This window comes from Lutra lutra, chromosome 4 (assembly GCF_902655055.1).
Source record: "Lutra lutra chromosome 4, mLutLut1.2, whole genome shotgun sequence".
NCBI classification, from domain to species: domain Eukaryota; kingdom Metazoa; phylum Chordata; class Mammalia; order Carnivora; family Mustelidae; genus Lutra; species Lutra lutra.
In genome coordinates, this window is record NC_062281.1 from 181,912,000 (window position 1) to 181,931,331 (window position 19,332).

Consider the following 19,332-nt stretch of genomic DNA (forward strand, 5'->3'; position numbering starts at 1 on the left):
GCCCCCTTTCCTGCTCCCCACAGAAGCCCCAAAGCAGGTCTTTCCCACCACAGAGGTCCTGTCTCGGGAGCTGAGGGCCTCAAGGGCTCCATGGGCCTGCCGTGCAGGTAGTCTCATACTTGCCCAGTGACAATCATGTGACATGATTGGCAGGTCCCCACGAGTCGGGATGGCTGGGCTGTGTGGTCGTTTGTGCCCAAGGGACAAGGCTAAGGGCCACAGGCAGGATATGTCCAGTTATAATAGGTGCTGAAAGCCAGACATGCAGCATTCAAAGGAAAATTCTCATCTCCCAGGGCAACTCCACTGTGAGGTCCTTTCCTAGATCCCTTCTTGGGGGTGCAGAGCTGGGGACCCCGGGAGGGGATGGCCAGGTAGGGGTGCTCTTTGGCACAGGACATTTGGTCAGGCCAACTAGGGGTGGAAGTAGCCTCATCCTGGACCTGGGAGGGACCCCCCACCTTTAGGTTGGGTCACCTGCTGGGAAGCCAAGGGTTCCTGTGTTGGGGAAGAGGGCTGGGCTTGGTGGAGAGAAGAGAATCAGGCCTCCATCAGCTGCTCACGCTGCCAGCACTCGGTGCACAGTGGAGCTGGGGCCAGGCCAGCACTGGGCCTCAGAGTCCCTCCTTCTTCCAACCCCAGCATTCCGGGTAGAGAAGGAACTATTGGATGGCAAAGCCCAGCAGCTCCATATGGTTCCTGCTGCCTTCTCTGGAAGCCAGCACTGAGCACTCTGTGGTCAGGGCCAAGGGTGGAGCTCAGCTCAGGCGGCCACATGGCAGCCAGTGGCTCCCACAGGGGTGGGCCTGCACCTCTCCAGGGTGGTGACCCTTCCTTTGGTGTATCGGGGCATCCACATGCCCGAGAGTGGTGTCCTACCTGGGTAAGTACAGACAGGAGGGTTGGCCCCTGCATGTCCTGGTCCTGACCATGACCTCCCAGCCCCTGGAACTCGGATCCTGCCTGAAGCTTTTCCCCATGTAGGTCCTTCTAGGGCTGTAGGATGCCTGGGAGCTGCCTCTTGCTAAAGCGAGGCCTGTCTGCGGAGGCCCTGGTCCTGTCCCTACTTTCCATTTGGAAATGTCTGTGGCCCCTGCTGTGGGGCTGTTGACCACCACAGCTCTGAGGAGCCCTTGCCAGCCTTCCTCCCCCGTGAGAGGCAGCTGCAAGGGCAGGAGGGGTCAGAGGTGGGAGAAGGGGTGGGGAATGGAGAGCAGCAGCTGGGCAGGGCCTGCTAGCCGGGCAGAGGTCTGTGCTTGTGAGTGGGTCCTATCTGTGGGAAGACACAGGGCCTCAGACCCTCCAGGCCTGGCCCTGGCATCAGCCCGCCACCCTTGGGGCAGGTCCAGGCAGCTGGGCCTAGTCTGAGGCCTGGAGTCAGCAAGTGGGTCTGCCATTCCCAGGGTCTCTGTGTGCTCACTTCAGCCTTGCCCCAGGGCACTGTCCTCCCCCTGCTGGGAAGCAAGGGAAACAAGGGCCATCAGAGATGGGGCCATGCCGTCCATGCCCCTTGCCTGGGGCCCAGCCCCGTACCCTGAAGCTGAGCCCCTGAGATGGTACCCTAGCCCACTCCTGCAGCCTCTGGCCCTGCCCCACTTTTTGTGTGCCATACCCCAACGTGGCAGACAGCCCCTCACTCTGACGTCCCCTCTCTGGGATCCCCGCCCACCTCCTCTCACCTCTCTGGCCTGCGCTGACACCTATCTGGGTCTCCTGCTCCCCTCCTCCCCTGCCTTGACCTGTCTCTATCCTCTTTGTCTCATCTGTGCTTTGTCCTTCTGTCTCCTTCTGTCTTTCTCCATCTCTGTCTTTCCTTCTCTCCCTTCCTTCTGTGTCTCAAACCTTGCTCTCATTCTTCCCCTGTTTTCTCTCTGCATCCCTGTCATTTCCTCCTGTCTGTCTGTTTCTGTCTTTTCCCATCTCCATCTCTCCCTCTGGTCCTCTCTCCCTCCCTTGCTGTCCTTCCTGGCCACTCTCTCTGCAACTCTGCTCTGCAGGCCCCGGACTACCCTCCTGTGGCTGGTGGGGAGTCTCCTCCCATATAGTGAGGCCAGGGTGACCTGGGGGTGTCCCTCTGTCTCCGTCCCCATTCCCTGCCCCACCCCCGCTCTCCCTCTCCCCTTCCTCCCCAGCCTCTATTTTATCACATGCAAGGTTCTGAGGGACTTTCTTTTTGAGTCTGAGGGCCTGGCCGGTCCCTGCCCAGGACATAGCCAGGCCCCATCTAAACACAGTGGGCGGGTCCCCTAGTGTTCCCCCACCCTGGGCACTGCTAGGACAGGGATGAATGCAGCCACCCCCCTGGGAACAAGGCTCTAGAGGCTGCAGGCCACTTGTACTCCCCTCAGGACTGGCTGATTCTGGGCCCACCCAAGGGACCCAGGGGCCCTCAGGGCTGGGGTTCAGGGGCCTGGGTGTGTGGCAGAGGAGTTTCGCAACAGGGAGTTGATGGGATAGTTGCTTCGGGGCAGGGGTGGTCCCGTGTGTGTTCCCCACCCCCACCTGGGCACAGGCAGCTCCTGGCCTCCTGCTCCTCCAGCCTCTGTCTGCAAGTGAGGTGTCTGGTTCAGGTCAAGATGAGGGCCAGGAGGGAGATGGCTGGCCAGGGTGGGCACCCAGAGAGCACACCCACCCCGGGCAGCTTCACTCTCTTACAATACCCTCAGCTCTGGGGCCTGGTTCCTGGAACAGACAGGGCTTTACCTTCTACCCTCAGCCCTCAGACGCTGGTCGTAGGGAGGCAGTTCAGGGTAGAAGAGGGAGGGTGCTTGCCCTGACCTACCCCTGGTCTGGGAGAAGGAGGAGGAGGCAGGGGTGGGGTCAGCCTGGAGGGTCTGCGTCCTTCCCAGGGCCCAGGAGAAAGGGGCTTTGTGGAGCCCCGGCCCCCTCCCCCAGGATCGAGCACATTCCTGGGCAGAGGCCTGGCCTCCTCGCCCGCGCTGGGCCATGGGGCTGAGGCCAGGGGCTGGAGGGGCTCTCAATGGGCCTCTGTGCCTGTTCACAAGGGGCCTCTGTGGCCGAGCTCATGGCCTCCACGCTTCGACCCACAGAGCCCCACCCACCCGGCACCCAGGAGCCCAGCCCAGCATGGTCCCTGTGTTTCAGGGCACGAGCACCCTCCCTCAGTGTAGGAGTCCCCTCCTGCCCCATCCTGACACCCCAGGGCTTGCTTAGCCCAGGCCACAGAGGGAGAGGGTCCTTGCTCGGGGGGCGTGTGCACCTGGGGGCCTGGCCTAGTGCAGGGGCACAGGGAATGGGCCTTGTGGTCAGGCCCACCCAATACTACCCCCTGCTCTGCCGGCCTCACCCTGTCATCAGTCCCCTCTCTGAGCCACTTCTGCCTCAGGGCCTTTGTAGCTGCTGTACCCTCTACCCAGAATGCTCTTCCCGCAGATTCTTCTCCATGGCTCACTCTCTTCCTTCAGGGATCCCCTTTGAGGAGAGTCCTTCCCTGGCCCCCCTGGAACATAGCACCCTACCCGGACCCCAGCACACCCTCTGCCCCAGCCCTGGTTCTTTCCCAGAGGCCATATATTTCTTGCTCATTTGTTTCCTTTCTCCTCCCACTAGAAAATCATCTCCGTGGGGACAGGAATGGTCATATGTGGAGTTCACGGCCAGACCCTCTGCCCTGAGAACACCACCAACCACGTACTAGGCCCTCAATATAGATTTGTTAGAGGAATAAATGCCTCTCTCAGATGAGAGGTAATAAAACCAAATCCATCCCTCGGGTTTGTTGTAAAGACCAGAGACAATAATTAGAGGTAACCCAGGCGGCCCCGAGTACTCACCCAGCACGGTCATAAATGTACTTTACGTTTCTGAGCTTAAGCCTCACAAGAACCCTCGGGGGTGGGGACTGCTGTTACACTCATTTTACACGAGGACACTGAGGCTCATCCTCGGGGGTGAAGCGTGTCACACAAGGTCACAGGGCTGTAAGTGGCAGTTTTACTCCAGCAGCTAAGCTGTTAACTACAACACTGCTTCTCACACAGTAAGAGCTCACGTTATCTGGAACCGACTGTGTGCCGGGGTCCGTCCTAAGCATTTACACATATTTCGATATTTGTAACTCATTAACTTGGCATTTATAATTAACACCTAAATTCAGGAACATTATAAGATTTAATGCCTAAAATTCTTGTACATAGTAGGGGCTCAAGAAACAGTGTGTGTGTGTGTGTGTGTGTGTGTGTGCGTGCGTGTGCATGTGTGTGCACGTACACACTAGTCTATGTGTGTATGTGCACGTACACACTAGTCTATGTATACAGTCAACATATTTTATAGACCAAGTCAGCGTCTACTACATGCCAGGCTCTGTTCTAAGAGCCCCATATGAGTGCTTACGTGTATATGTATATGATCATTCCCAGCTCATATTAACTCATATTTATAACTGCTCCATGAACTCATGAACATTGTATGTAATGTGTATAAAACATTATACAGGGACGCCTGGGTGGCTCAGTGGGTTAAGTGTCTGCCTTCGGCTCAGGTCATGATCCCAGGGGTCCTGCGATCCAGCCCCACACTGGGCTCGCTGCTCAGCGGGAAGCCTGCTTCTCCCTCTCCCACTCCCTCTGTGCTTTCTCTCTCTTTCTCTCTCCCTCCTGTCTCTCAAATAAATAAATAAATCTTTAAAAAAACAACAGCAACAAAACTTTATACATATCATGGGGCACCTGGGTGGCTCAGATGTTAAGCATCTGCCTTCGGCTCAGGTCATGGTCCCAGGGTCCTGGGATCGAGCCCTGCGTTGGGCTCCCTGCTCAGTGGAGAGCCTGTTTCTCCCTCTCCCACTCCTCTTGCTTGTGTTCCCTTTCTCGCTGTCTTTCTCTCTCTCCCCATCAAATAAATAAATAAAATCTTTTAAAAAACCCGACTTTATACATATCATATATGTATAGTAGGTGCTTAGGAAACAGTCGTGTGTGAACGCGCACACTAATCTGAAATGAATTTATTAAGTCATCACATCTTAGGCACCAACTATGTGCCAAGCACTACACTGGCTCTGGGGATGCAGGGGTGAATGCGATCCGGGGCTACACTCCTCTTCGGGTTCGTGGTCTAGCAGGGGACAGAAGGGGGGACACCAGTTCCTGATCCTCTAGCACCTGCTCTGTGCCAGGTGCCGCATCTACGTGTTCGGGGAGATGGTGTATGCGAGCATGATGTCATTTATTCCCTCCAGCTCTCCAGTGCAGTCAATGTAATTAATTAAATTAATTAATATTAAATTAATATTAATATTAAAACATTAATATTTATTATTTAACATTTATTGTCAATATTAATTAAAATATTAATATTAAATTAATATCCTCTTTGGACCGAGGAGGAAACAGAAGTTCAGAGAGGTGAGGTCAGTGCTGCAGTGTGGCTGACCTCAGAAGCCGTGGTTTTCACCATGAATCCCTATAGTCCATGCGTCACCGGGCAGGATCTATGCAGTGCAGGGTGGAAGGTGCTCTGATGGGGGGAGCACAGGGGCTGGGGTCCAGACCAGGTCTCTCTAACATGGCCAGGGTTGAGTGAGGAAGGCAATTCAGGCGGTCTTCTTGGAGTAGGTGATAGTTGAGCCAAGCCCTGAGGGATGAGTAGAACCAGCCACGGAAGAGTGGGGAAGCATGTCTCAGTCACTCGTGGCTGATCCCTGTGCCAGGCCAACCTCTTCTAGAAGCCGGCTCTTTTTATCCAGCATCCTCTGTGCCGCTGGGGGTGGGGGTGGTGTCCTCTTTTGCAACATCACTTAGCTTCTGGGTCAGGCTGCTTCCCTGATGGTTGAAGCCCCCTCATTGGAAGGTGGAGGCCTCGGCTTTGACCTGGGCAGGCCTACCAGGGCCACTGTGACAAGTACTCATACGGGCAGTGCTGGGCATGGCTATGGGCACCCAGGGGTCAGCCTGGGCAGAAGGCCTCTAGAGACCATCCCTGAGTTTCCTGCTGCTGGCCTAGCTGCCTGAGGCCACCGCCTACCAGGCCGGGCCCCTCATGGTGACACCCCACTCCTCTCCACAGTTTATTTCCGGGCCCTGGTAAACTTCACCCGCTCCATCCACTACAGCCCCCAGCTGGAGGATGCGGGCTCTGAGGAGTTCCGGGAGGTGTCCGAGGCAGTGGTAGACACGGTGAGGTGAAGGGGAAGGGGCCTGAGAGTGCCCCGAGTATGGGGGGGGGGCCCTAGGATGAGGTGAAGGTGTCTGGAGGCTGACGGTGCTGTGTCATTCTCCAGCTCGAGTCGGAGTACTTGAAGATTCCTGGGGACCAGGTTGTCAGTGTGGTGTTCATCAAGTGAGAAGGGTCCCCTGGGGGCCGGAGAGGGACCGGGGTGGTGGGGGCAACAAGAAGGGGAAGGAAGAGAAGCCAAATGGAGTGCATCTCGGTGCAAGTTCAGGAATTTGGGAAGACGGTTTAGACCTTAAATTGCCCCACTCGGGTCCGGGCTGTCCAGGGACAGGGAAAAAGGAGGTCAGGCCTGAGCTTCAGGCTGGGGGCCGAGGGAGGAGCTGAGGCCGCGGGCTTACCAGCTCCCCGGCCCCCTGCCCCATCCCCAGGGAGCTGGACGGCTGGGTCTTTGTGGAGCTGGACGTGGGCTCGGAAGGGAACGCGGACGGGGCTCAGATTCAGGAGGTGCTGCACAAGGTCATTTCCAGCGGCTCCATTGCCTCCTACATCACCTCCCCCCAGGGCTTCCAGTTCCGTCGCCTGGGTACAGGTAAGCCCATCCCGGGACCTGGGGCACTTCCTCATGTCTCAGACTTGTGGGGGCCCCTTCCAGGGTCCCCACCATGGGCTCTTCTAGCGTGGGGCCTGTACACCACTAGGGACAGGGAGCTCACTACCCCATCAGTCTGCTCCCCCGGTCTCTACGCAGCCCTGGCTGGGTTTCAGTGTAATCTTGTAACCTGTTTCCTCGAACAGGTGCCCAATTAGACCCAATTTCTGCTCTCCCCTTCCCTCTCTAGATCTCCATACGCTGACAGTAGGTGAGAATTCCTTTCTACATACAGTACTTTGAGACCCAAACACTTAGGTATTTAATAATAACAGAACAGACATGTATGGAATGCTAACTGGAGGCTAGGCACTCAGTTAAGGCCCTTATGTCCAGCTTCCCATTCAGCCTTCATCATTCCTACGTAGTAGACAGTCTTCCTGTTTTAGAGATTAACGGACGGAGGCTTCCCTTAAGGGAAGTGGCCTGTCCCATTCACCTAGGCAGTAGTGGAAAAGCCAGAACTGACACCAAGCCCCATGTCCATGCCAGTCTTGCCAGAACCTGTGGTGAGAGGAAATGAGACACTGCAGAGAGATCAAGAAACTGGGCCACAGTCACACAGCTTTCAGATATAAAGGCCTGGCCTTCTAGTCTCAGTCAGCCCGGGTTTCTTCACATGGCACTGCATCTCCTGTTTTGACTCCCAGACCAGACAGGCCGTGTTCATTCCCCACAGGCCCTGCTTCTCAGCCCGACTCCATCCCTGTCTCTCCCCCAGGGAAAAGCTCCAAGACATCACCGTCCCTGACTCAGGGGAACCCAGAACTGAACACACTCTTTCCCTACTGTGGGGTGGCCCAATCAGAAAAATTACATTGAAACCATCACCTCCCTTGTTCTTCACACAAAACCCCAAAGAATACACCTAAAGTTCAAGTGTGCTCTTTTGGTATTCCCCAGCCCCAGATCTGAAGATTTCTGGGCACCCAGCCCTCGTCTCCCCACTTTTTAGGGAGGCTCCCCAGCTAGGGATGGTGGGACGGGCCTGGTTTGACCCCGAAGCCCATGGCTCCCAGTTCCCACGTGGGGCCAGTGCTGATCACACCTTCCTTTCCAGCACAGACACCCCCGCCCCCTCTGGCTGCTGTGGCGGCCGCAGTGACACCAGGTGAGAGTGTAAGCCAGACCTAGGCCCAGCCAGGTACCTGGACGTGCTCCTGGATGGAGGGGAAGGAAGGAGGGCGAGATGGCCGGGCAGAGCCCACAGCCGCCCCTGCAGCCTTTCCCAGCATCCTCCCTGGGCCAGCTTGTGGCCTGCATGCATGTGATGTGGTATTCGCATGCGTGTGGTTTGTTAACTGCGTGTGGGGTTTCTGGAAGGCATGGGTGAGGCCACCACCACATGTCCCATGCCCCGTGTGTGCTGTGATATGTCTACCCTGTGCTCCTCTGCCTCGCTGAAGTCTGCCAGAAACCAAATAGCCGGACACAGGGCACCAAAGCCTGCTCCCAGCCACGCAGTGCCCGTGCCACCCACCAGTTCCGCCACGCACACCACCCCCTTCCTACCCCTGTCCCTCTGACTCTCCTCCTACCCCCGAAGTGCCCCAGGTCTCGCGAGTCTGCACCGAGGCCGAGTTTGCCTGCCACAGCCACAACGAGTGCATAGCCCTGGAGTATCGCTGTGACCAGAGGCCTGACTGCAGGGACATGTCTGATGAGCTCAATTGTGGTGAGGGGCCATCCAGGGCCACAAGGGACCCACAGACACCAGGGGGGGCAGCACGCACCTGGCCCCCAAGTCCAACAGGAGCTGAGAGGGTTTGGTACAGGCAGGGGGCAGGGATACGGGAGGAGCACGGGCAGGGAGGTATGGGGAGGGCCGGCAGAGCATGGGGGCGAGGGGTGAGGAGCCACATGCTGCCACCCTGTGCCAACACCAGGAGGGCTCTGTCCACAGAGGAGCCAGTCCCAGAGCTCAGCTCCATACCGCCTGCTCTGGTGGAGACACCACAATTAGTGCCCCAGCCGGAGGCGACCACCCCACAGCAGCTCCCAGGCTTGCCCACTCCCCAGCTGCTGGCCCCCAGTCCAGGCAGGCCTCTGCCCTGTGGGCCTCACGAGGCGACCTGCCACAGTGGGCCCTGCATCCCCAAAGACTACATCTGTGACGGGCAAGAGGACTGCGAAGACGGCAGTGACGAGCTCAACTGCGGTGAGGACCGGCACGGTGGAGAGCCAGATGTGGGGGACAGGGGAGTGGCCGGGGGAAGCCACTGGTTGAACCTGGCCCGGTCCCGCAGGCCCCGCACCGCCCTGTGAGCCCAATGAGTTCCCCTGTGGGAACGGACACTGCGCCCTCAAGCTGTGGCACTGTGACGGGGACTTTGATTGTGAGGACCGCACCGACGAGGCTGACTGCCGTGAGTGTGCCTGGGGACCCTCCAACCAGGCCCAGCCTCCCTACCCCAGCCCTGCCTGTAGGATGGTCTGCTCTCCCTGGCCCAGCACACAGGCACTGGGGACAGACTTGAAGGTTCCTCTCTCTGCCCCCAGCGGTGAGGGCTCTTGGCTTTGAACTGAACTTTGTAGGAATCCATATGGCCAGACTGCCTGTGGCTAATGTCTCCTTGTTTCTTTTCTGTACTTTGTTGTCATAGATCTTCTCTGTGTTATTTATGCTTGGGTAGAGGTCAGACAAGTGCCCAAGAGGGCTTGATAACCCGGTGTCCCCTAACGATGGGACGTTGGGCGTATGTGGGAGCCAGAACCTTTCCCTGATGGGCGTAGGGCTTCACAGCGAGCTAGTTCTGACTTTTCTGGACATCCTCTGCCCCGCTCTTCGTCGTCTCCCCATTACCTTGTCCATCATTCATCTGTCAATCCATCCATTCACCCAACTCTCTGTCCATCCGCTGTCTACACAGCCCTTCATCCCTCTGTCCACCCATCAACCTAGCATCCTTCCCTCCTCCTAGCCACCTATCCCCATCTACCCAGCTGACCTCCATCCATCCTTCCAGTCAATGTTAAGGCCATTCTGGGAGTTAAATGGCTGACGCTAGAGAGTCAGACACTCTATCAGGCAGCATCTAGAGTGTCCTTGCCTGTAGGTGAATCCTGGGGTTTGGTTGTCTGAGATTGAGGATAATTTTCAAACCACTTCTCTGTGATCCCGGGTCACGTGCCTGGGTGCATGTGGACATTCCTTCCATCCGCCGGTCCAGCTCCTCCCTGCCGTCCTCTGCCTTCCCTGCCCCACATCGGTGTCGAGAGAAACAGCAGCATTCTGCAAAATAACAGAGCTTTCTGATGTCCTTCCCGTGGCTCCGAGCTTCCCTGACCAGACAGCCCCTTGGGAAAGAAAGTAATTGAGGGCTTTAGTTGAAAAGCCCTTCTCAGCTGGGGAAAAAAATCAAAGGAGGCCGCAAGTCCTTGTTGGCAGAGCCCAGGACAGAGAATGTGAAAGCCGAGTGGCCTTGGGAACTCCTGGACTATTGGGACAGAATCCCCAGGCTGGTCAGTAGATGGCTGCCTCCTGGCTTCCTCTCACTTCCTTCCCTGTGCCCTCTCCTTCCTCACCTACACCACTCTGCCTGCTCTCTCTGGTCCATGTGTCTGTCTCAAAGTCAGTCTCCCTGAGGAAGGATGTCAGTCACTGTCTACTAAAGATGCCCAGCTGGGGGCCCAGCTGGAGCAGTGAGGTTCGGGCTGTGGCAGGACCCTTGCAAGGCCTTCCTGTGAGAGGCAACGCATCTGGCATCACCTGGTGTCTAGGGAGGCCGGTCCCTTTGCCTGTACCTTTGGCAGAGGTCTTGGGCTTCTGAGGCTGGCTGAGTGTGGAGGGAACTGAGTGACTGTGCTGTCCCAGGTATAACTCTCTTTGGGTGGGGTGGGGACAGAGTAATGTGATGAGCCATCTGATGGCTGGCTGGTGACAGCTGGCAATGTTGGGGTCACAGTGTGTGGATCTCATCAGGGCAGCTGTGTGTCACGTGGGTGAGAAGAGAGAGTGACCCTGGGGACACCAGGGGAAGGTGGGCAGGGTTGACTGTCAGGTCTGGGTAGGGAGTGGGGGTGATCCTCCCTGAGGGCCCAAACTGCCTGGCTCTGTCCCCTAGCTGCCAAGCGCCCCGAGGACGTGTGCGGACCCACGCAGTTCCGCTGTGTCTCCACGAACACGTGCATCCCGGCCAGCTTCCACTGTGACGAGGAGAGCGACTGTCCCGACCGAAGCGATGAATTTGGCTGCAGTGAGCAGGGGCCCGGGGCCCCGGGGTGGGTTCCCGTGGCCCAGTCCACAGTCTCAGCCCTGCTCTCCGCCCCCTCTCCTCCTCCCTTTGCCCTTTACATCCCTCACTCGTGCTCTGGTCTCCCCAGTGCCCCCCCAGGTGGTGACTCCTCCCCAGGAGTTTGTCCAGGCTTCCCGGGGCCAGACAGTGACTTTCACCTGTGTGGCCATTGGTGTCCCCACCCCCATCATCAACTGGAGGCTTAACTGGGGCCACATCCCCTCTCATCCCAGGTATGGTTCTGAGCCCGGGCAGGGCCCGGGGAGATGGGGGACGCTGGGTCAGTGGCGCTGGCCTGATCCCACCACTGTCTCGGGGCCTTCCAGGGTGACAGTGACCAGCGAAGGAGGCCGTGGCACACTGACCATCCGTGATGTGAAAGAGGCAGACCAGGGGGCCTACACCTGTGAGGCCATGAACGCCCGGGGCATGGTGTTTGGCATTCCTGACGGTGTCCTGGAGCTCATTCCAAAGCGAGGTACAGCCGGTGGGCAGACGGGCCCCAGGCATGGTGGGGATCCAGGGCTGCTTGCTGGTGACCGGCTGCAACCCGCTCCCATGCCACCCGGCAGGGCCCTGCCCCGATGGGCACTTCTACCTGGAGCCCACTGCCTCCTGCCTGCCCTGCTTCTGCTTTGGGGTCACCAGCGTGTGCCAGAGCAGCCGCCGCTACCGGGACCAGATCCGGCTACGCTTTGACCGGCCTGATGACTTCAAGGGTGCGTCAGTGGGTGGACAGGTGGGCGGTGCTGTGGGAGTGCGGGGGCAGGCACCAGGCCTAGAGAGGAGGAAGAGAGGGGAGAGCAGCATCCTCAGGCAGCTGGGGCCAGGTTTAAGGACAGGCACAGGGGGACCTGTAAGAGCAGCACTTCAGGGGAAACACATGTTTTAGGAAAAGCCAAGTCCATATTCGTCTGCCTGCTTGGGTTATGAAGAGGACAGGCTCTGGGGCCAGATCCCTGGTGTAAATCCTGATGTTCTCTTGCTGCCTGTGCCCTTGGTCAAGTGACCGTCTTGTGTCCCCAGTCTCTCATCTACAAAATGGGGAAAAAATAAGAACTACGTCCCACATGGTTGGAAGGACTTAACAGGTTAACCTATATAAGCCACTCAGAATCAAGCTCAGTCCACGCTGAGGGCCCCGTGCATACTCTCTGATGTCCTTGTCATCATTTACAGCAGCGTCATCCCCAGAGACTAAGAGGTGCCCATGTCCCCAGAGCCAGGCTTAGGCATCTTCTCAGCGGGGGGCTGACCTCCAGTTATGCCCGTTACTGTCTGTGTGACCCTTGGCTTCTCCAGGCCTGTTTTCCCAAACCCAAGGGCAGGCAGCCAGACTCCGTTCTCTCTGGCTCTGAGAGGCAGAACGGCATGGGCCCAGACATCACCCGGACCTGGGTTCAAGGCGCAGCCCCCGTTTACTGCCTCACATCAAGCTGTATCACATCTCACTTTCTGCATCCCAGGGGATTAAATGCAAGGAGGGCACTTAGCTGCTTCCATAGAAGCCTTGGGCCAGTGCTGTGGCCTGACACACAGTCATCGGACAGCTGGTCGTCCTCGCAGGGTTAGGGCTGTTTTTACTCTTCTGAGAGGCAGTGGGGCTTCCCTAGGGTTACACAGCTGTTTAGAGAGTGTTTCGAACTGGACCCCAGGCCTGGCTGATCCGACTCAGAATGGTCAGGGTGGGTGGGGCTGAGCAGGTGGCCTGTGCGTGAGCGGTGACTAGGATGCAGGGGACCTGAAAACATCCTTGGGAGAGAAGGAGGAAGGCAGGCCTGGAAGAGTGTGGCCTGGTGTTGGGGGCCCTGTATGGTCATTCTGCAGACAAAAGTAGAGACCCTTCCATGGTTACAGGGCTTGCTTTTACAAGGAAGAGGAGGAGCTAGTGCCACATAGATGTAGTCTTAGCACAAGGAAGGAATTTCTAAGAGTCAAACCTGTCCAGGGTTGGGAGGGACTGCTTTTGAAGGTAATGAGCCTCCCATCCCTTAGAGCTGTTCCGTGTGGCAGCCACTTGCAACAAGTGACCGTTTAAATTAAATTAGTCAACTCGGGGTGCCTGGGTGGCTCAGTGGGTTAAGCCTCTGCCTTTGGCTCAGGTCATGATCTCGGGGTCCTGGGATCGAGCCCCGCGTCGGGCTCTCTGCTCGGCGGTGAGCCTGCTTCCTCCTCTCTCTGCCTGCCTCTCTGCCTACTTGTAATCTCTCTCTCTCTGTCAAATGAATAAATAAAATCTTTAAAAAAAAAATTAATCAACTCACCGGCATGCCTGGGTGGCTCAGTTGGTCAAGCCTCTGACTCTTGGTTTTGGCTCAGATCATGATCTCAGAGTTGTGAGATCGAGCCCAACGTTGGGCTCCGTGCCCACACAGCAGGGAGTCTGCTTGAGATTGTCTCTCCCTCTGCCTCTCCCCATCGTGCATGCGGGCTTTCCCTCTCTCTCTCTCTCTCTGTCAAATAAATTGATAAATCTAAAAAAAAAAACAACCATAAATTTTGAGCACCTAGTAGCCCCATATGGCTAGTGGCTACCGTATGAGAGAATACAAGTATAAGACACATCCATCCTCACAAACATTTTCCTGGATGGTTAGTGCTGCCCTAGAGATCTGGAAGCGTGCTGTCGAGAGAATTCCTGTGTGTGTGTGTGCACGTGTGTGCATGTGTTGGGGCCCCGGGGGGTGTGTTAGGCTAGCCGAACCATCATACTGACAACAGCCATAAGCAGCTCTCTGTGAACACTTCTCTTGTGCTACGTTCTGTTTTAAGCATTTCCTATCAATTTGTTCATTTTATCTTCCTAATAACCTTCTGAAACAAACCAGTATTACTTCCATTTTACAGATGGAAACTGAGGCCTCTCCTCAGACTCACACATCTGGAGGGTGGTAGACCCGGGACTTGGCATCTGTTCTTCAGCCCTGGGTCGCTCTCTACTGCCCCCTGAGGGCCGTTCCTACCCTGATAGTCCGTGGAGCGGTCCTCAAACGGAAGGCTCTGAGAAGTCCCGCTACAAAGAATCCCCTTTACCTTTTTTTGACACTGTGGTTCCCAAATGGTTTCCCGTCATCATTCTCCAGCATTGACTTTGCCCAGAGCATGCTTTGGGAAATGCTGCTCCAAAACCGTAGGGAAGAAAAAAAACTGGGGTTTTTTGTGTGTGTTTTTTTGACTTGGGGGAAGACACCAAAGTTCTCTTTAAGTCAGATTTTTCCCAGAACTTTCCTATCTCTCTGGATAACTGCTTTTCAAGGCGGGTGTCTCTGGCAGGCATGCACTGTGGCCCTCACCCCTCCATCTTGCTGTCAACAGGCGTGAACGTGACCATGCCTGCACAGCCCGGCATGCCACCCCTCTCCTCCACGCAGCTGCAGATCGACCCTGCTCTGCAGGAGTTCCAGCTGGTCGACCTGTCCCGACGCTTCCTGGTGCATGACTCTTTCTGGACTCTGCCCGGGCAGTTCCTGGGCAATAAGGTGAGGGACCAGCCTCGGCTGCTCCAGGCAGGAGAAAGGCCAAGCTGCCCTCCTATGCCCAGAACCTGCCTGGGTGCTCTGCTCCCTCTGAAGCTGGTAGGTGGCAAGACAGACTCCGCTCTGGGGGAAAGATGGGCACTGGCTTATTCGTTCAGAGTAAGGTGTCTGTCCACCACGCTCAGGTTGGAAGGAATGCTGACTCAGCCTTTAAAAAGGTGCTCCTGGACCATTCCCCCACACCTGAGACAGGGTCAGTGTTCCTCCTCTGGCCTCCCTGGGCAACTTTTATTCTACCACCCACATCGGACCGAGTACCCTCAAGGCAGAGCCAAGTCCCACCCATCTCTGCTTCCCTGTGTCCAGCTCTGTGCCAGGCATACAGTGAGCGCCAGGCATACAGAGGGAGGAGAAAAGGCCAAGTGGACCCAGAGCAGGCATTAGGTCGCGCCCCACCCCCGGCCGGCTTCCCTGCCCTGAGCTGCCCTATCTTGACCAGGTGGACTCCTACGGGGGCTCCCTGCGCTACAAGGTACGCTACGAGCTGGCCCGTGGCATGCTGGAGCCAGTGCAACGGCCGGATGTGGTCCTCGTGGGCGCCGGATATCGCCTCTTCTCCCGAGGGCACGTGCCCACCCAGCCCGGCACTCTGAACCAGCGCCAGGTTCAGTTCTCCGAGGTGCGTGGTGCCTGAGCTCTCAGGGCCCAGGGCGAAGGCGCTACAGGCTGGGCAGGTGCTAACGTGGGCTGCCTCCACACACCTTTGTTCGTGTCCAGGAGCACTGGGTCCACGAGTCCGGCCGGCCCGTGCAGCGGACTGAGATGATGCAGGTGCTACAGAGCCTGGAGGCCGTGCTCATCCAGACGGTGTATAATGCCAAGATGGCCAGCGTGGGACTGAGTGACATTGCCATGGACACCACTGTCACCCACTCCACTAGCCACGGCCTGGCCCACAGTGTAGAGGAGTGCAGGTACCTGACTTGGCAGGGCTCTGAACCACAGAGTCCCCAGCGAAGATAGGGAGAAACAGCAGAGCCTCACAGTTCCTATAACCACTGTCTTTGTCCTGCCCCCGCAGATGCCCCATCGGCTATTCTGGCTTATCCTGCGAGAGCTGTGATGCCCACTTTACCCGGGTGCCTGGCGGGCCCTATCTGGGCACCTGCTCGGGCTGCAACTGTAATGGGCACGCCAGCGCTTGTGACCCTGTGTATGGCCACTGCCTGGTGAGTAGTGCCCATTGGCATTTGGACACTGGCTAGGGGCTGGGGACACAGACAGGGTGGGAGGCCCAGGCTAAAGCCTCTTTGTGCCCACCAGCTCAGCATGAGCCTCTGGAGTGACTGCCATGGCTGCCAGATAAACTATCATGACCTCTGGATGCATTAACAGAGGTATAACATCCAGATAAGGGAGGTGAATGTTCTACTTTCTTCCACCTTGGTCAGAACAGTCTTGGAAAGTACTATGTTAAGGATGGTCCTTAGCAAGACAGCACTAAGGGGGAAAAACCTGGAAATCATATGTATTTCTAAGGAATAGGGGAGGGGGCTGGGATTATGGAGCTGACAGAAGACAAGGCTCAAACAGAGAAAGCTACCATCTTCAAATTCCCCAAGAGCTGCGTAGGGTAAAAAAAAAACAGATTCTAGAGGGCTGAAATGGCCAGCAGGTTAGAAGAAGGAGACGGGTTTTTTAAAGCAGGCATTTAGAACCTTCTGTGAACAGACTGCCCACGTGAGGTGACGAATTCCCCATCAGGATGCAGCTGGCTGCTCTGCTGTCTGCAGGGCAGTGGAGTAATCCCAGAATGCTGGAGGAGGCTGGGCCAGCCTCAAAGGGCCATGCTCAGAATCCAGTGTGGCCCTATGCTGGGGTGGAAGGCCTGCTCTGCAGGACCTGAACCACTCCTTGCCCTTCCTCCCAGAATTGCCAGCACAACACAGAGGGTCCGCAGTGCAACAAGTGCAAGGCTGGCTTCTTTGGGGATGCCACGAAGGCCACAGCCACTGCCTGCCGGCCCTGTCCTTGCCCATACATTGACGCCTCCCGCAGGTCAGAGCTGGCATGGGGCAGTGATCCTGGGGGGAGGAGCAGTACAGCAGGCGATGGGCAGACTCTGGGCAGGGAGGTGGGAGGCCCAGGTTCAAATCCTAACCTGGTCACTAAATTGTTCCGTGCCCCTTAGCCTTTCTGGGCCTCAGCTTCCTTCCTTCCCCATATAGTGGGCCCATCTGTCTTTCTAGTGTTGCTATGAGGCTGCAGATCAAGACTAGGTGGGCAGGGGCTTGGTCAGTAAAGCATGTGACTTGATCTCAGGGTTGTAAGTTCGAGCCCAACATTGGGTATAGAGAGAACTTAAAAAAAAAAAAAATCTTAAAAAAAAAAAAAGGACAGGTGGGCAAAGAGAAGAGAGGCACCATGTCTCGTGGCATACTGTGCTTTGTGGACAAAAAATCATCTCCCAGGGTGGGAGTGTAAGCCGTGATCTGGCCCATCATGGCAGCCCTGCCCCATCTTGCTACTTGATACCCACAGATTCTCAGACACCTGCTTCCTGGACACAGATGGCCAAGCCACATGCGATGCGTGTGCCCCAGGCTACACAGGCCGCCGCTGTGAGAGGTGAGGGAAAGCTGGCAGGCACTGGGGCAAGCAGGCTGTATTGGGTGGGGGACACAGAAGCGCCACTAACGAGTCTCCCTCTCTCTACCAGCTGTGCCCCAGGATATGAGGGCAACCCCATCCAGCCTGGCGGGAAGTGCAGGCCCAGCAGTGAGTATCCCAACCACCATTCCCTTGGCACCTCCCCGGGCTGCCTACTGGGTCCCAGTCTAGGAGCCCAGCCCCAAGCCCATGATCCTTGGGGAGCCATCCCATTCTGCCACCTGTCTGGCCAGACTGGGTCTATCCCATTCCCGCCGGCCTTGCCAGCACCCACTTTGTGCTTCCAGACCAGCAGATTGTGCGCTGTGACGAGCGAGGCAGCATGGGGACCTCTGGGGAGGCCTGTCGCTGTAAGGTATGTGTGCCCTCCCCTCCCCCACCCCAGGGGCCTCTGGTGGGCACACATCTGGGAGAGAGAGGAAGGAGGCTCCACCTTCTCCATAGCTCCTTGGCCAGAAGCTGCTGAGCCTGGCTGGCTAGTCTTCCCCTCCTGAGAGGTGGTCTGGCACCAGGAGGGGGCCTAGGCTGGGAAGTCAGGTAGCCTGAGCTGAAGTCCCAGATGCTTTGCCAGTCGTTGTTTTTGTGACTGCTCTGTGTTGTCCCTTCGCTTTCATGTTCTCACACTGACGTGACCGTATAGGTATTAGCATCCCCAATTTATAGATGAGCAACAGAGGCTCAGAGAAGGGACATCATTTACATTAAGCGTGGGAGAATCTGGTGTCAGTGGGAAAAAGGAACTGGACCAAAGCACTCCTGATCTTTTTTTTTTTTTTTAAGATTTTACTCATTTATTTAACAGAGAGAGGCAGTGATAGAAGGAATACAAGCAGGGGGAGTGGGAGAGGGAGAAGCAGGCTTTCCACTGAGCAGGGAACCCAATGAGGGACTCCATCCCAGGACCCCGAGATCATGACCCGAGCCGAAGGCAGAGGCTTAACCCACTGAGCCACCAAGGTGCCCCCAAAGTACTCCTGATCTTAGATCCCCGAGTGGATTAGCAAGCCAAGGGACCTGGTGTAAATCATTTTCCACTCCTGAGCCTCCGTTTTCTCATGTGAAGCATGGAGTTTTCACTTTACTTCTCAAGGGGTTCCGAAGAATTAAATGAAGTTAATGGTTGAACAGGAACCAACACAGTGCCTGAAGCACTTCATAAAGAGTAGCAGTAACTTCTAACCAAATGGCTGTATTTCAAATCTACATGTGTTTGTGAGCCCCCTACCAGCCAAAGCAAAAAGGGGGAAAAGGTTGGCAGCTTCAGCTGCCCTTAATTGGGAATCACTGTTCACATGGTGGCAGCCCTGCCTTTCTGTGCTCTTTCTGTGGCTTTCCTGGCCTTGGGTCCCCACCTGGAAGGGCCGGCAGATGAAGCCGGAAGCTCCAGGCAGCCCCTCCCGTGGGCTGTCCTGCAGCTCCCAGCTCTGTGCCTGCAGAACAACGTGGTGGGACGTCTGTGCAACGAGTGTGTGGCCGGCTCTTTCCACCTGAATGCCCGCAACCCCGACGGCTGCCTCAAGTGCTTCTGCATGGGCGTCAGTCGCCAGTGCACCAGCTCGTCCTGGAGCCGTGCCCAGGTACCTGTGTGGGCGGGTGGGGAGACAGCAGGGATGGGGGGGTGGCCCTGTGCCCAGGGTGGGCCACGTGCCCAGCCCAGCCCCCAGCCCCCATGCCAGCCTCCTCTCCCCCTCCCAGGTACACGGGGCTTCTGAGGAGCCCGGGCAGTTCAGCCTGACCAATGCCGCGGGCACGCACACCACCAGCGATGGCATCTCCTCACCCGCACCCGGGGAGCTGGTCTTCTCCTCCTTCCACAGCCTCCTGGCCGGACCCTACTTCTGGAGCCTCCCCTCACGCTTTCGTGGGGACAAGGTGAGCAGCGGGGCTGGGGAAGAGCAACGGCGGGGCCGGACTGCAGGGCCTCTGCTGAGTACCTGTCTACCCTGTGTCCCAGGTGACCTCCTACGGAGGGGAGCTGCGCTTCACAGTGACCCAGAGGCCCCAGCCCGGCTCCACGCCCCTGCACGGGCAGCCTCTGGTTGTTCTGCAGGGCAATGGCATTGTCTTGGAGCATCACACTTCCCAGGAGCCCAGCCCCGGCCAGCCCAGCACCTTCACAGTGCCCTTCCGGGAGGTGAGCCCCACTGCCTGCAGCCTGGGGATA

The 19,332-nt window shown here is 57.1% G+C and overlaps 1 protein-coding gene across 14 annotated transcripts in view; it reads left to right on the forward strand.

The window, feature by feature from the left end:
• HSPG2 (heparan sulfate proteoglycan 2) overlaps window positions 1-19,332 on the forward strand; it is a 99,075-nt gene that overhangs the window by 34,421 nt on the left and 45,322 nt on the right. For 9 of the 14 annotated variants that reach the window (XM_047723770.1, XM_047723777.1, XM_047723782.1 and 6 more), the window contains exons 4-25: window positions 6,031-6,140; window positions 6,245-6,303; window positions 6,567-6,727; window positions 7,848-7,898; window positions 8,334-8,462; window positions 8,691-8,945; window positions 9,034-9,153; window positions 10,852-10,983; window positions 11,111-11,255; window positions 11,349-11,500; window positions 11,595-11,741; window positions 14,338-14,501; window positions 14,998-15,177; window positions 15,276-15,472; window positions 15,580-15,727; window positions 16,429-16,556; window positions 17,040-17,126; window positions 17,218-17,276; window positions 17,456-17,523; window positions 18,584-18,745; window positions 18,864-19,040; window positions 19,123-19,302. In XM_047723770.1, coding sequence (XP_047579726.1) covers window positions 6,031-6,140; window positions 6,245-6,303; window positions 6,567-6,727; window positions 7,848-7,898; window positions 8,334-8,462; window positions 8,691-8,945; window positions 9,034-9,153; window positions 10,852-10,983; window positions 11,111-11,255; window positions 11,349-11,500; window positions 11,595-11,741; window positions 14,338-14,501; window positions 14,998-15,177; window positions 15,276-15,472; window positions 15,580-15,727; window positions 16,429-16,556; window positions 17,040-17,126; window positions 17,218-17,276; window positions 17,456-17,523; window positions 18,584-18,745; window positions 18,864-19,040; window positions 19,123-19,302 — 3,011 coding nt within the window. The remainder of the gene's footprint in view (window positions 1-6,030; window positions 6,141-6,244; window positions 6,304-6,566; window positions 6,728-7,847; window positions 7,899-8,333; window positions 8,463-8,690; window positions 8,946-9,033; window positions 9,154-10,851; window positions 10,984-11,110; window positions 11,256-11,348; window positions 11,501-11,594; window positions 11,742-14,337; window positions 14,502-14,997; window positions 15,178-15,275; window positions 15,473-15,579; window positions 15,728-16,428; window positions 16,557-17,039; window positions 17,127-17,217; window positions 17,277-17,455; window positions 17,524-18,583; window positions 18,746-18,863; window positions 19,041-19,122; window positions 19,303-19,332) is intronic. The other 5 variants (XM_047723774.1, XM_047723780.1, XM_047723781.1 and 2 more) reach the window with 3 other exon arrangements.